Raw genomic sequence first — 15,540 nt, 5'->3', positions numbered from 1 at the left:
CACGTGCAACCGACTGGCTGGTTGCTGAGGTCCACTGAAGAAACTTTGGCACACAGCAGTCAGAGTGGGGGGTGGGGGCATTGTTAAAAACAAGGACAAAATCAACTTGAAATGGTCATTTTAATGCGGTGGTATTTGCCTTTTATTCACACACAAAACCATATGCACATTTGATCACCTTAAAAATGTATTTGTCCTTTTCAGGTAGAAAGCAAGGCAGATAGATATTGCTGCTGGCTTATGCCAGTGAAGCTTACTTTAAAATTAACTTTGTGAAATGACTGCATAAAGGAATAATGTAACGAGGTGTCACTTACTGACATTTTGTTCCTGAAAAATTACTATTACTGAGTTTCTTGAAAGATGATGTGTAAAACAATGCAAAATTAATGGAAATGGCCTCAGTTGTAAGGCTACATTTTGCTGGATGCCAAAACACCAGGTGTTTGGCAGGACTTTATCCCATTTCATATGGCAGTGTGCTGGGGACCTCCGTACTTGCCCTCTGTCTTATGTATAATCTGCTTGATGACAACAGTAGTGTGTGGAGATGGGTAACCTTAAATGATGTGCTCTAACAGACAGTCACCCCAATTCAGAGAGGAATGCCATTGAGATTCAAGGACAAGGATAATCTGATGTCAGTGGTAATGTTTATTTGATAGAAATCTAGGGGATAGATGAGTTGGCATGAGTAAGAATAAGTCGATTGTCATTGGACAATTGCCAGGAATTTTTATTAACTTCTGTGTTTGCATGGCATGTATCGTAACTGGTAGAAGAAAAAAAAGAGTTCTGTACCGCATTGAGGTTTTGTAAAAAAAAGTCAGTTAACATTTAGAAATAGTATTTTAATGAAATTGTTACTTAGTTAAATAGTGAACATTTTGGCAGTGAGGGGAAGAGTCACAAAATGTTTAATTTTTAAAGTGGTTTTCCAACTTTGTTTCTTAACAGGTTCTTTAAGACATGAACTACTACAGCTGAAGGTTTCAGCCAAAGTAGCTCAGCAGAAAGGTACTTGTCATCATCTGTAGTCTGCATGATGCATGGCCACTGTTGCTTCCTTCACCATTTTGCGGGTTTGGAAGAATTGGTGCTCCTGCTCTCTTGGATTTACAGCAAATATTAAAATATAAAGCTGCACAAATCCCAGTGGTCTAGTGTGTCAAGGTACGATTCAGTGTAATACTAAGATCAGTTCGTGTTCTGTTATCTGATCTCAACCCGGTATGTAGTTGAGTGCGATAATTGACCTTGGGGCTGGAAAAGGGTAAAATCAGCTAGAATTCCTGAGAACAATCATTATCCACTGACATCAGCTGGTAAATGCACCCATGTGCACAATGATTTCAAATAGGATTGATATCCTCCTAAATAATCTGCTGATGTTTGCACTCTAGGCTTTCATGAAGGATGGGTGTTTGGATGAAGTACCGCAAGGTGGGGTTGATAATAGTGGTACAAAATTGTTTGTATGAAGTGGACAGGAGTGCAAGTATAAAACCTTATCGGATTATTTTGTTGCCTTTCCTGTTTTCTTAATCAGCCTCAAACTTCATCTGGCTTCTTGGCCCGTTTTTGCTGTCTTGTGTGCTCAATCTGGTTAAGGTGTTGTTAATGTCATCTTGCTGAAGCTGTTTTGTTAACAAGCCAATTCACAAATGCCACTCCTCCATTAACTGAGCTGTAGCCCACCGCTCGAACATCAAGAAGAACAAAATAAAACTAGAGAGAGCAAATGAGGAAAGTGGTATGTGGAGTATGATGGAGAAGCAAAGAAAACCAAAACTTACGCAGGACTTAGTTCCTGATCTCGAAAGCAAAGTCAATGATTAGAAGTGTTTAGTTCTCAATATTATTTGCCCTGTTGTGGGACAGCGCATGAAGAAACCAGTTCATTTTCCTCCTCCTTTGTGCCCCCTCCCAGGACAGAGGGAATATTGTAGGAGAATTATCTTGGATGATTTTTCTCACCTGTCATCTGCATGTTCAGCAGCATTGGTTTAGGCCAACAGCAGCTTGTCATCTTACATCAATGCCCAAGAGAAACTGGGAGATACTTTTCTCCTAAATTGGTAATGTAGGGGGAGTTCTATGGACATAAAGAGGGGTCTCAGCAGGGGAGCCAGTGAGAGACCAGTATTTGCTCCTTTGGGAAAGACCTGCTGAATTACAAGCCAATCAGGGCAACTAACAGGCCATTGGCAGACCTTCCAGAAGGTCAATACCTCGGGCAGAAAGTCCTGCCTGTCGAGATAGCTGGCAGTCTTTTTCCTGGGCAGTGCCTCCAGGGAGGAGTGACCTAGCCAAGAGGGAAGTGACAGCAGGAGGTGTTTCGTGGGATTTGGGTTGTGGAGGGGTGAAGGGGGTTGGCAACAAAGGCAGGGGGTGGGTCTCAGTGGGCACCTCAATGCTGGGCCCCTCAAGCACTGAGTGACTTTGAATGAGGGCCCCCTGCCTGGGAGACCACAAGCAATTTGCATAGACCAAGCACTTCCCACTTGGCAGCAGGATGAGGCCCTTAGGTTGGCATTAATTTCTCATTTAAGAGCCTCAATTGATGGTAGTAATGCAGGAAGGCCATGGGCGGTAGTCCAAGGGCCTTCCTGCCATAGACTTGATTGGTGCGAAGGTGGCAGGGTACCCACCTGCCACACTCCCTGATTAAATGCTTTCCTGCCTCCAAACTCACCACAGGGAGGGCATAAAATACTACCCACAGTGCATGAAAATAGTGGAGTTTAAATCTGTATCTGTAATACTCTATGCAGGAACATTCAGTGTTTGCTCTGCTGATTAACTAGGGGAGGGCCTCGTAAGTGCCACATTGCAGCCAAATCCTCCTCCTCCACCCAAAACAAAGTCCAGACTACTCCCCATCCCCACCCCACTGCCTGCTATTATACAAGCCTGGCAAAACTCCAGGAGTGAGTTGTAAAAGAACCATCCAGGCTTGCCCTGTCATTTGCTATCTATTGGAACGTAATGGATTATTCCGTGTACTATGCAAACTTATGTTGCACTTCTGTTAATTTTGCCTGTTCCCAAACAATTATGACATTCCCAAACAATGTGACAACATATGATCTATGGACTTTAAATACAAAATGCAGAGTGCAATAGACCTTTCATTTTTATTCTGTAAATTAAGGAGACCTGCATTTTGCAATGTAATGTAATTATCTGTATGCTGAAATGTTCAAAATTGTGCAACCTTTTTATTATTTTGTACTTTAATTATCTACAACTATTTTATTAATTATGATTAATGATTTTATTCGTGTCGCCATCACATTTTGGCATGTGCCACCATAGTGATTTTTTTAATAAACCTATCAATGTTCTGTATTCACCTATTTAAAATACCTTTCGTATGCTGCAGCCTTATTTGTTATCTCCATGGCAATGTACTGAATTAATTTTATTTGGAAATTTTATGCTGTCGGTATTTTTAATATAAAGCTGCTTTACTTCTGGTCCCCCACTTAGCATGTAGTGTAGATTGTTTTTGATCTGAGAAAACAAGAAATGCATATCTCCTAGGTCCAAACCTGTGAAGATGCTTAGACCTCCTTTTTGCATGATGTGGCTCACTAGATGGCGTGTTTACATATACGTAAAGGCCCACAGTTTTTTCAAATTGTTTGGCTTGTCCATTAGGGAGGAGAACAATGGAGATTTTGCAGTCTTTCCTTCCTGCTTACGTGTATTTATATCAGAAATGCGTGGGTCAATTAAGGTATTGTTAGCTTAGAACTTTTGCTGCACTGCTTGGAACTGAAGGCTGTATCTGTTCCACTGCCATGGGATGCAACAGTTGTCAAATACTCAGTTTTTGATGTCAGACTATGTTGTGATGGAACAGGACCAAATTGAAAGGTTGGAGCAGGCAGTTCCATTCAGCTGTGTGCAGAAACCTTCTAGTTATCACAACTCAAGTTCCATATCATCCACCATGATGTGAAAACTGTAGGTCAATGTCTTACACTGCAATAACTCATAGAATTACTGCTGATTGAATGAATATACAGTATCAAAACCAAACTATGCCGCTTCCTGATCAGGTGGCAATTTATTTCTGTACTCTGCAGTGGGAAATTGAAGGTATATTGGTTGATTAAAATAACATCTGCAAATCTTTACTGTATAACAAATACAAATAAATTATGGAATAAGCCTCACCTTTATCTGCTAGCCTGCAAGGTGCTTCATGTACTTGAGTAAGAGAAGGTACTTGATGTGCTAGAGATAAATATTTGAGAGATTGAATGCTGTTCAGTGAAAATATTTGTGGTGTTAGGTGAACTGATTTTTCTTCAGTTCTCACCAACAACATATACATGTTTTTGTCAAAAAGCTACCGGGTATGGGAAGTCTCCATGTTGCTGGTCTTTAATCTTGACAGAATGATATTCTGCTTATTTAGTACAAGGTTGCCTGTGTTAATTTTTAAAATGTTGCGTACATCCAGTGCAATTCTAGAATGTTTGTTTTCTTTGTAGATCAGTGCTACAAAACCTGGCTTGTTAAGGAAACAGGAAAATTTATAAAGATTGAGTTAAAAGTTTCTCTGTATGCAAAACCAGATTCCCCTTTGTTCCTTTAAGCTATGGTGCATACACATGTAATGTGTTCCCTAAACATAGTATGAACGAGCCAAACCACTGTCTAATAGTGTCCATTGAATTGCTCTGGAAAGAGTACAGAGATTTACAAGAATGTTGCCAGGACTGGAAAATTGCAGGTATGAGGAAAGATTGGATAGGCTAGGGTTGTTTTCCTTAGAACAGAAGAGGCTGAGGGGTAACCTAATTGAGGCGTACAAAATTATGAGGGGCTTACATAGGGTAGACAGGAAAGACCTGTTTCCCCTAGCTGAGGGGTCAATTACCAGAGAGCAGCGATTTAAGGCGATTGGTAGAAAGATTAGAGAGGATATAAAGAAAAACTTTGTCACCCAGAGGCTGGTGGGTGTCTGGAATTCACTACCCAAATTGATAGTTGAGGCTGAAAAGCTCAACTCATTTAGAAGGTGGATCCTGTATCTGTACCTAAAGTGCTGTACCCTGCAAGGCCTCAGACCAGGTGCTAGAGAGTGGGATTAAACATGAGCTGCTAGTTTCTTTTTTCTCTCTTTTGGGTTGAATGGCCTCTTTCTACACCATAACCTTTCTATGGTTAATTATATCTTTGAGGAATATCTCTGGATTTTGATCTGATACTGAAGCAAATATTGATTTTATTTTTGGGCATGAATTTCAAGCCCAGTAGTTTCTTTCTATGCTTACAGGAACATAGGAGTAGGCCATTTGGCCCATCAAGGCTGCTTTGCCATTCAAATAGATCATGGCTGATCATCTACCCACTTTCCTGCGCTATCCCCATATCCCTTGCTGTCATTAAATCTAGAAATCTATTGATTTCTATCTTGAAAAATGCTCAATGATTGAGCTCTCTCAGCCCTTGGAGTAGAGAATTCCAAAGATTCTCCACCCTCTGGATGAAGAAATTCCTCCTCATCTCAGTCCTAAATGGCCTGCCCCTTTTTCTGAGACTGTGCCCTCTGGTTCTAGACTCATCAGCCAGTGGAAACATCCTATCTACACATACGCTTTATGCCCTGTAAGAAGTTTCTTAAGTTTCAATGAGATCACCTCTCATTTTCAGAATGAGCGCAAAAGAGCGCACTCTGACAGTTGGGGAATTCATTAGCCTTTTTGATTATATTTGGTATCTGGCTAGCAGCTGTACGAAACAGCAGAGTGAACATGAACTTCAATTGGTACGATTTATCATTATTCACAAAGCACTTTTCTCCTTCCTGTCATCTTCCTGCTGCTCATTTTAGTTTTTCTGTATTCTAGGCTGCATTTGAGATAAGCTCGCAGTTATGAAAGGGGTTATTGTTCCAATTCACTATTTCAAAGCTCCTTATTAATGCCAGAGATTTAATTTTCAAAAGAGAATTGTAAGCCAGGTGTTGTAGGGGTATGCCAAATGTATGGTGCCATGAATATTTTAAACATTAATATTGCCTGTTTTTGTCATGAAGTTGTGCAGGACAAGTACTTTTGTATAGTGGGGATAGGCTCCATAAGTTGATAGGCAGCACCCTTGCAGACTACCAGGATTTAGAATGGCATTGGTGAAGGCCTTAGAATTAGTCATGCATTGTAGATGAAATGATGTATACTCTGATAAAAGAATGAATATGTTTCATAACATAAGGTTTTATTCAAAATCACATGGTAGGAGAAGGTTATCAAATGATTGTTTTGAATATTGCAGGAAGAATGAATTATTGTAGTGTTGAAAATGCATCTAGAAGGGATTGTTATTTAGGTATAGATCACAAACTTGCTGCCTTGGCATTGTCAAATCTGAACCTGAGATAATGCAGACTTTTTCCACCTCTACTAATAAGAATATAAGAAATAGGAACAGGAATAGGCCATTCGGCCATAAAACATAGGAGCAGAAGTAGGCCATTTGGCCCATTGAGTCTGCTCTGCCATTCAATGAGATCATGGCTGATCTGATAATTCTTAACTCCACTTTCCTGCCTTTACCCATTATCCTTAATTCCCTTACTGATTAAAAATCTATCTCTGTCTTGAATATACTTAACGATTCAGCTTCTAAAGCCCTCTGCAGTATGGAATTCCACAGATTCGCTATCTTTTGAGAAAAATTTTTCCTCGTCTCTGTCTTAAATGGGCAACGTCTTACACTGAGATTATGCCTTCTCGTCTTACACTCTCCCTAAGAATCTTATGTTTCAATAAAGTTGCCCCTCATTATTCTAAACTCCAATGAGTACAGGCCCAAACTACTCAACGTCTCCCGTAAGAAAATCCCACCATCCCCAGGATCAACCTTGTGAACCTTCTCTGGACTGCCTCCAATGCCAGAATATCTCCCCTTAGATAAGGGGACCAAAACTGTTCGCAATATTCTGGGTGTGGTCTAATGAGTGCATTGTATAGTTTTAGCAATTATTTTTATACTCCATTCCCTTTGGAATAAGGCTAGCATTCCGTCTGCCTTCCCTATTACCTGTTAAACTTGTATGTTAGCTTTTTGTGATTCAATGCACAAGGACTCCCAAATCCCTCTGTGCTGCAGCCTTTCCCCATTTAAATAATATTCAGCTCCTTTATTCCTGCCAAAGTGCATAACGTCACATTTTCCCACATTATATTCCATCTGTCAAGTTTTTGCCCACCCACTTAACCTGTCTATATCCCTCTGTAGACTCCTTGCGTCGTCCTCACCACTTGCCTTCCCACTTTTTTTGTCATCTGCAAACGTGGCGATAGTACATTCACTTCCCTCATCTAAGTCATTAATATATATTGTAAATAATTGTGGCCCCAGCACTGACCCCTGTGGCACTCCACTAGCTACAGGTTGCCACCCTGAAAATGCCCCCCTTACCCCAACTCTCTGTCTTCTATTAGCCCATCCTCTATCCATGCTAATATACTACCCCCAACACCATGGGCACTTATCTTAAGTAGCCTCATGTGCAGTACCTTATCAAACACCTTTCATATTACATCTACTGGTTGCACTTTATCTATCCTGCTTGTTACCTCCTCAGAGAATTCTAATAAGTTTGTCAGTTATGATTTCCCCTTCATGAAGCTGTGCTGACTGCTTGATTAGATTGTAATTCTAAATGCTCTATTACATCCTTTATAATAGACCCTAACATTTTCCCAAGGACAGATGTTAAGTTAACTGGCCTTTCGTTAACTGTTCTTTTGTCTCCCTCCCGTTTTGAATAAGGGGGATATATTGGCATTTTTCCAATCCTCTGGGACTTATCCAGAATCTAAGCATTCTTGGAAGATTACTACCATGCATCCACTATCTCTGAGATTATGCCTTCTGGTCCTAGACTCTCCCACAAGGGGGAACAACCTCTCAGCATCTATCTTGTCAAGCTCCCTAAGAATCTTATGTTTCAATAAGGTTGCCTCTCATTTTTCTAAACTTCAATGAGTACAATCCCAACCTACTTATCCTCTCCTCATGAGAAAATCTCTGTAGCTACTTCCTTTAATATCCTAGGATGCAATCCATCAGGTCCCCTCATGCCTCTCGAATCTGATAATCTGATCGGATTGTAGCCTTGACTCCACCTTCCTGCCTGATACCCAATAACCCTTGACTTCCTTGTTGATCAAAAAATCTGTCAGACTCAGCCTTGAATATATTCAATGGCCTAGCCTCCACTGCTGTCTGTGGAAGAGAATTCCAAAGACTAATGACAATCTGAGAGAAGAAATTCCTCTTCATCTGTCTTAAATAGGCGACCCTTATTTTTAAGCTGTGTCCCCTAGTTCTAGATTTTCCCATGAGGAAACATCCTCTCAGCATCTACCATAGCAAGCTCCCTCAGAATCTTATGCTTCAATAAGATCACACCTCATTTTTCTACACTCCAATGAGTGTATGTCCAATCTGCTAAACCTTTCCTCATGACAACCCCTTCATCCCAGGAAACTGCCAAGTGAACCTTCTCTGAACAGTCTCCAATGCATGTGCATCCCACCTTAAGTAAGGAGAGCAAAATTGCACACAATTACTCTAGGGTGTGGCCTCACCAATGCCCTGTACAGTTGTAGCAAGAACTCCCTACTTTTATCCTCCATCTTTCTTGCAATAAAGACCAACATTCAATTTGTCTTCCTAATTACTTGCTGTACCTGCATGCTATCTTTTTGTGGTTCATAAACGAGGACACCCAGATCTTTCTCTACCACTGCATTCTGCAGTCTCTCTCCATTTAAATAATATTTTGCATTTCAATTCTTTCCGACAAAGTGAATAACAATGCCCACTCACCCAACCTATCTACATCACTTTGCAGACTCTTTGTATCCTCCTTGTAATTTGCTTTCCTACCTATTTTTGTATCGTCAGAAAATTTGGTTGCAAAACAGTCAGCCCCTTCACCCAAGTCATTAATGTAGAATGTAAATAGTTGAGGCCCCAGAACTGATCCCTGTGACACTATTGGTTACAGTTTGCCACATTGAAACTGACTCATTCATCCCAACTCCGTTTCATCTTAGTTAACCAATCCCCAACCAATATATTGTTCACACCAATATATCACTGCCAACGCTATGAGCCTTTACTTTGTGTAGCACCTAATCGAATGCCTTATAGCAATCCAAATACACTACACCTACTGGTTTTCCCCTTTATCCACCCTGCTTGTTACATCCTCAAAGAAATTTCATAAATTTGTCAAACATAATTTTCCTTTCAGAAAAGCATGTTGACTCAATTGTATTATGATTTTCTAAGTGTTCCAGTACTATTTTCTTAATACTGGTTTCTAGCATTTTCCCAATGACAGGTATTAGGCAAACTAGCCTATAGCTTCCTGCTTTCTGTCTCGCTCTTTTCTTGAATAGAGGTGTTACATTTGCTGTTTTCCAGTCCACTGGGAATTTTGCAGAATCCAGAGAAGTTTGGAAGATTACCACCAATGCAGCCATTGTCTCTGCAGCCATCTCTTTTAAGATCCTCAGATGCAGGCCATCATATCTAGGAGATTGGGCAGCCTTTAATCCTATAGTTTTTCCCAGAAGCTTTTCCCACATTATCCTGATTGTTCCTTCTTCCCTTTTGCATCTTGATTTTTCTACTGTTCTTGGGGTGCTTTTTGTCACTTCTGTGAAGACATATAAAATACTTGTTCAAGTCTTTGCCAACACTGTTTCCCATTATTATTTCCCCAGCCTAATCCTCTAAGGGATCAACGCTTACTTTTGCTGTTCTTTTCCTTTTTCTATATTTGTAGGAGTTTTTACTGTCTGTTATATTTCTTGCTAGTTTTCTTTCATACTCTAATTTTTCCCTTTTTTCTTTTAGTCATCCTTTGCTGGCTTCTAAAAATTTCCCAGTCTCCTGGCCTACCACTAATCTTCACAGCATTGTAAGACTTTTCTTTCAGTTTGATTCCATTCTTAATTTCCTTAGTTAGCCACAGATGGTGCATCCTTCTCATAACACTATGCTATTTTAATGCGAGTTAGATCTAAAAATTTGACAAAAATATTAAAAGCATTGTTAAATTAAATCTATTTATATATAGATGTATAGATTCAGTACAGGTTATTTTTATTAATGTTTAAACTCTTGTAAATTACACAAGTGGTTGCCAGCACCTTTCACAAGACATTCAAATTTGAAAACAATAAACTGGCCTCAATTCATATTGAGTGGGTGTTAGACAATGAGTGTGGCTTACCTCACGCCCCAACTGATTGGATGTAGCAGGAATGAGGAAATGATTGAAAAGTAAGCTCTATGATTTATGGGACTGCTTTCCTTGCCAGTATGGGCAGTAAGTTGGTGAGCCCCAGAGGCAGTTTCAGAGATTGAGTGTCCTGATTGGCAGAAAGATCGATAGGCAATTCAGGAGTTATCCAGCAAAAGGAGCAATACTGGGAATATTCAACAGGACTGGCAGAATCTGTGGAGAGAAAAACAGCGTTAACGTTTTGGATCAATGACCTTTCATCAGAACTGGGAAGTTTGGGAGAGGTAACAAAATAAAAGGAAAACCCAAAACCAGTGGCAAAAAAAGAAACAAATTGAGGGCAGAGGTTATGATCTGCAATTTTTGCATGCTTTGGTTTGGAATGGTAACTGTTTGTAATTCTGCCATTTACACTTCCTCTAGGCATATTGTTTGTTTCTCTACTTGCCCCCTTACCGTTTCGTTTTCCTTGCACACCAACCCTTTTGCCATCTATCTCTCAGCTGCGTTTGCTGCCAATGCGGTACATGCACAGTTGTACTGTTTTACTCCATAGCATCATTGTGAGCGACAGAGATTAGAATTAATATCAAATATACTTTGAAGTTCCTTAGATCCTCATGGGCCAAAAATTTTCATTTGTAATGAAAAATAAATTAATATAGTGTGTTTTTAAATTAAAATGGTGGTGGTCATCCATCTCGTAAAGTAAAACTATGTAATCTCATCATTTTCTAAATATTAAAGCATCAATGCACTTTTGCATGAAACAATTCAAAAAAACTTGCAGATCAATTTGAAAGCCTTCAGATATTGAATAAACAATCCTCCAATTCAGCATATAATGCTGTGTTGGCTTAACTATAGATTATCTGGAAAATTCTTGCATAACCAGATGGTAAAGAACCTAATATAACAGATTTGTTAAAAACAAAAATGTATAAATTTAGGTTCTTAAAGATTTGAATGTAATAGTTTTTGGACTGAAATTGTTCAGTTCGAAAATCTCCAAAATAGTTTTTTTTTTAATGGTTTTGCTGGCATTGTCTCTCCGGCCAGTGGGCTGTACATGTGCAGGTATCAGCAGCCATCTTATGGAGAGACAGTGTTATCTCTCCTGCCCTCCAACCAATCACAGCCCTTCTCTTCTGTTCTTTCCTCCACCCCCTCCTCCACTTCATTGACTGTATGCCTTCAAAGCCTGTTACATCTACTTTTCCAGTTCTGCTGAAAGGCCATTGACTTGAAGCATTAACTCTTTTTCTCCTGCTATAGATGCTGCCAGACCTTCTGAGTATTTCCAGCATTTTCTGTTTTGGGTTCAGATTTCCAACATCCGCAATATTTTGCTTTTGTCATCTAGCAAAAGTTCCCCTCCCACACTCAAAAGTTTGCTAGTTACAAGTTGCTATCCAAGTGTTATCTTGGGTCTCCTGGTTTTGTATGATGGAACTTATATTTTCAAAAATATTAAAAGGAAGGAAAACATAGTTCAATATAGCGTTTTACGTGTGCATCTCAAATGTCTGAAAGGTTTTTGCATGCCATGGATTGCAAATTCATGTATGGTACCACACAAAGCAGTGCTTGCACAGATACAAATTGAAGTTAGTCACACTACACTCTTACCTTGGTGCAGGAGCGTAATTCACTTTACTACACTTTGTCTGCAGGAGGACGGAATGGAATTAAAGGGGAGACTCCGGCCAGTGATGATGATCTCGCCAGTGAAGTGCTCAGCCATTGCAGCAGTGCCAGTGAGTCGGCCAGTGTGCCTGAAGAAGGTAATAATGAGATGCATTACCTACAGTGTTTGAAATTTCAAGACCCGGTACATAACTTAGATTTGAAGCAAGGTCTGAGCCCTTAATGTTTAGGAGTGTGCAAGTGCACCATCTGAATGCCTGGGACTTTGCAAAATCAGATGCAGGTTGATAACTTTGCTTTTATGCTTAATTATCATTGAGAAGAGGAAGAATTATCTCCTTCCCCTTTAGAAGTGCTAACTAGAGTTGCATTTGTTTCAGGAGATTAGAAAACCTGGAGAATCATTAATTGTGGTTAACCTGCATGACGTTTTAGAAGTGCTCCAGAACTCATTGCATCCCTAGCCACGCATGTATGGCAAATTTCTCAGGTGTGACTTGTTTACAGAAAGCAGGATAGATTTATATTTGATCAATTACTGCCCCATTAGTCTACTTTTAATCATCAGGAAAGTGACAGTAGGAGTTGGTGATTGTACTATCAAGCAACTCTTATTCAGCAATAACCTGCCCGCTGATACACAGTTTGGGTTCCACCAGGGCCACTTGGCTCCAGACCTCATTGTAGCCTTTGTCCAAACATGGACAAAAGAGTTGAATTCCAGAGATGACGTGAAAGACATTAAAGTAGCGTCACGGAGCCCTGGCAAAATTGAAGACACTGTGAATCGGGGAAAACTTTCTGCTGATTGGAATCATATCTAGCACGAAGGAAGATAGTTGTGGTTGTTGGAAGGCAAGTCATCTCAGCCCCAGGACACCACTTGCCAGTATAAAAGCAAAATACTGCGGATGCTGGAAATCGGAAAAAAAACCCAGAAAATTATATTATATTATACATTAATGATCTAGATGAAGGAACTGAGGGCATCCTGGCTAAGTTTGCAGATGATACAAAGAAAGGTGGAGGGGCAGGTAGTATTGAGGAGGTGGGATGGTTCCGGAAGGATTTGGACAGGTTAGGAGAATGGGCAAAGAAGTGGCAGATAGAATACAAAGTGGGAAAGTGTGAGGTCATGCACTTTGGTAGGAAGAATAGAGGCATAGACTATTTTCTAAATGGGGAGAGAATTCAGAAATCTGGAGTACAAAGGGACTTAGGAGTCCTAGTCCAGGATTCTCTTAAGGATAACTTGCAGGTTGAGTCAGTAGTTAGGAAGGCAAATGCAATGTTGGCATTTATTTCGTGAGGACTGGAATATAAAAGCAGGGATGTGCTGCTGAGGCTTTATAAGGCTCTGGTCAGACCACATTTAGAATATTGTGAGCAATTTTGGGCCCCGTATCTCAGAAAGGATGTTCTGGCCCTGGAGTGGGTCCAGAGGAGGTTCACAAAAATGATCCCAGGAATGAAAGGCTTAATATATGAGGAACATTTGAGGACTCTGAGTCTATACTTGATGGAGATTAGAAGAATGAGGGGGGATCTGATTGAAACTTACAGAATACTGAAAGGCCTAGATAGAGTGGATGTGGGGAAGATGTTTCCGTTAGTAGGAGAGACTAGGGCCTGAGGGCAGAGCCTCAGAGTAAAGGGAAGATCTTTTAGAACAGAGATGAGGAGAAACTTCTTTAGCCAGAGAGTGGTGAATCTATGGAATTCATGCCACAGAAGGCTGTCGAGGCCAGGTCATTTAGTATATTTAAGACCGAAATAGATAGGTTCTTGATTAGTAAGGGGATCAAAGGTTGCGGGAGAATGGCGTTGAGAAACTTATCAGCCATGATTCAATGGCGGAGCAGACTCGATGGGCCGAATGGCCTAATTTCTGCTCCTATGTCTTATGGACTCAGCAGGCCTGGCAGTTTCTGTGGAGAGAAAAGCAGTCAAAGTTTTGATTCCATACGTGCTGAATCTTTCTGGCATTTTCTGTTTTTTTTCAACACTTGCCAATGTTACTTGCTGCTCATCAGCCCAAACCCTGAATATTGTTCAGACCTTGCTGAATCAGGGCATGGGTGGGCTGCTTCATTATCTGATGAGTTGCAAATGGAATTGAACATAGTAATCATCAGCAAGCATCCACGTATGATGGAAGGAAGATCATCTGTCGAAATACTTCCATGTTATTTGTCTCAACCACTCTTTTTGGTAATGAGTTCCACATCCTGAGCACTGATATTTTGCAAGAGCAAATTTTGCAATTGTGTGCTGCACTGCCCTTGAGATCAAATATCCTCCATAGTATCATCTAAATGATGATCAACTTTCAGTGGCAGGTTCTATAATATGTTCTTTTATTTTTGAAAATTTTGTGTGTTTCTCTTTCACATTTTTTCTCATTAATGTCCCAGGGAAAAACTTGGCAAATAACTCTGTTTTCTTTTTATTTTTTAGGAAATGAAGCCATTAATGAACAAATGGCCCAAGAGGAAGCTGAAGATAAATTGAAGGAATGTATTGATAAAACAACGGATAAAAGGTAAGGCAGGTTTGAGAGCATTGCATTTGGCTTTCATAGCTAGAGTTATTTTTCTTTTTTGTTACATTAATCCATTTTCTATTTTTAGTGCAAAAACAAGACAAAATGCCCTTGAAAGCCTCAAGTTAGCATTTTCTTCCAAAATCCTGTCCGACTTTTTGGTGGAAAGAAGAGTCACCCTCACTGACTGCTTGGAACGCTGCTTAAAGAAAGGTGCGTGTATCTTGATAAGCTGAAGTAGAAGGTTCAGAGATATTCAGCTTGAAGAGATGGCTGATAGATCCTTACCTTGCAGGACTGACCTTGAATACGATGAAATGCTTGTAACTCTTCATTCTCACCAGAAGAGCTCAAATTTTGCCATGGTGAACTACAATTAGATTTGAAATAAAAGTGAATGTACTGGAAACACTTAGTAAGTCAGGCAGCGTTTGTGGAGAGAGCAATGAAGGTAGCATTTTGCAATTATGAGTTTTCATCAGAACTGGAAGATGTTGCCAATGAGCAGTTCTTAAACAAATACAGAGCCAGGAAGAAAAGAGAAGCGAAAGGTCTGTGATAGGGTAGATGGCAAGAGGAATTAAATGACAAAAGGGACAGAGGTGCAGGGCAGAAGGAACTGATAATGGGACAAACATGGAAGAGCCTCAGAAGTGGTGTAAGTACGTATCCAGGGGAAAGACTGATTAAGTTCTAAAACAACTTTAGTTTTGTATTTACTTTTATTTTTAAAGGAAAGGGTGAAGAACAAGCCATTGCAGCTACTGTCATATCCTTACTATGTATTCAGCTGGGATCGTGCAAAGAAGGTGAAGATGTTTTCAAAACGCTGAAGTCTGTCCTGATTAATATCTTTACTGACAAATCATCTAGCTTGGCTGCCAGACACAGTGTAAGTACTTTATTTTCCAAGTGATGCACGTCCAAGCTTCAGTACTTAGCCCTTTAGGCCTGAATGAGATCGGAAACCTGTTAGGATTTGCAAAACTGTTCCTAAAGATTTTTAAAATAAACACTAAATTGAATTTTTGCCATTAGACCTGTGGTAATGAAGTATCTTTAGGAA

General features: G+C 40.0%; 1 protein-coding gene across 3 annotated transcripts in view; it reads left to right on the top strand.

Annotated features, from left to right (window-relative positions):
* The window catches only part of LOC121280370 (interferon-related developmental regulator 2-like), a 40,908-nt gene that overhangs the window by 7,796 nt on the left and 17,572 nt on the right, over nucleotides 1–15,540 (top strand). The window contains exons 2-6 of one of the 3 annotated variants that reach the window (XM_041192308.1): nucleotides 958–1,017; nucleotides 11,959–12,069; nucleotides 14,390–14,474; nucleotides 14,563–14,687; nucleotides 15,209–15,366. In XM_041192308.1, the coding sequence (XP_041048242.1) occupies nucleotides 958–1,017; nucleotides 11,959–12,069; nucleotides 14,390–14,474; nucleotides 14,563–14,687; nucleotides 15,209–15,366 (539 nt within the window). Of the gene's footprint in view, nucleotides 1–957; nucleotides 1,018–1,068; nucleotides 1,174–11,958; nucleotides 12,070–14,389; nucleotides 14,475–14,562; nucleotides 14,688–15,208; nucleotides 15,367–15,540 lie in introns of those variants that run through there. The other 2 variants (XM_041192310.1, XM_041192309.1) reach the window with 2 other exon arrangements.

The sequence above is a fragment of the Carcharodon carcharias genome, chromosome 7 (assembly GCF_017639515.1).
Source record: "Carcharodon carcharias isolate sCarCar2 chromosome 7, sCarCar2.pri, whole genome shotgun sequence".
NCBI classification, from domain to species: domain Eukaryota; kingdom Metazoa; phylum Chordata; class Chondrichthyes; order Lamniformes; family Lamnidae; genus Carcharodon; species Carcharodon carcharias.
This window is presented reverse-complemented; position numbering and strand designations above follow the sequence as displayed.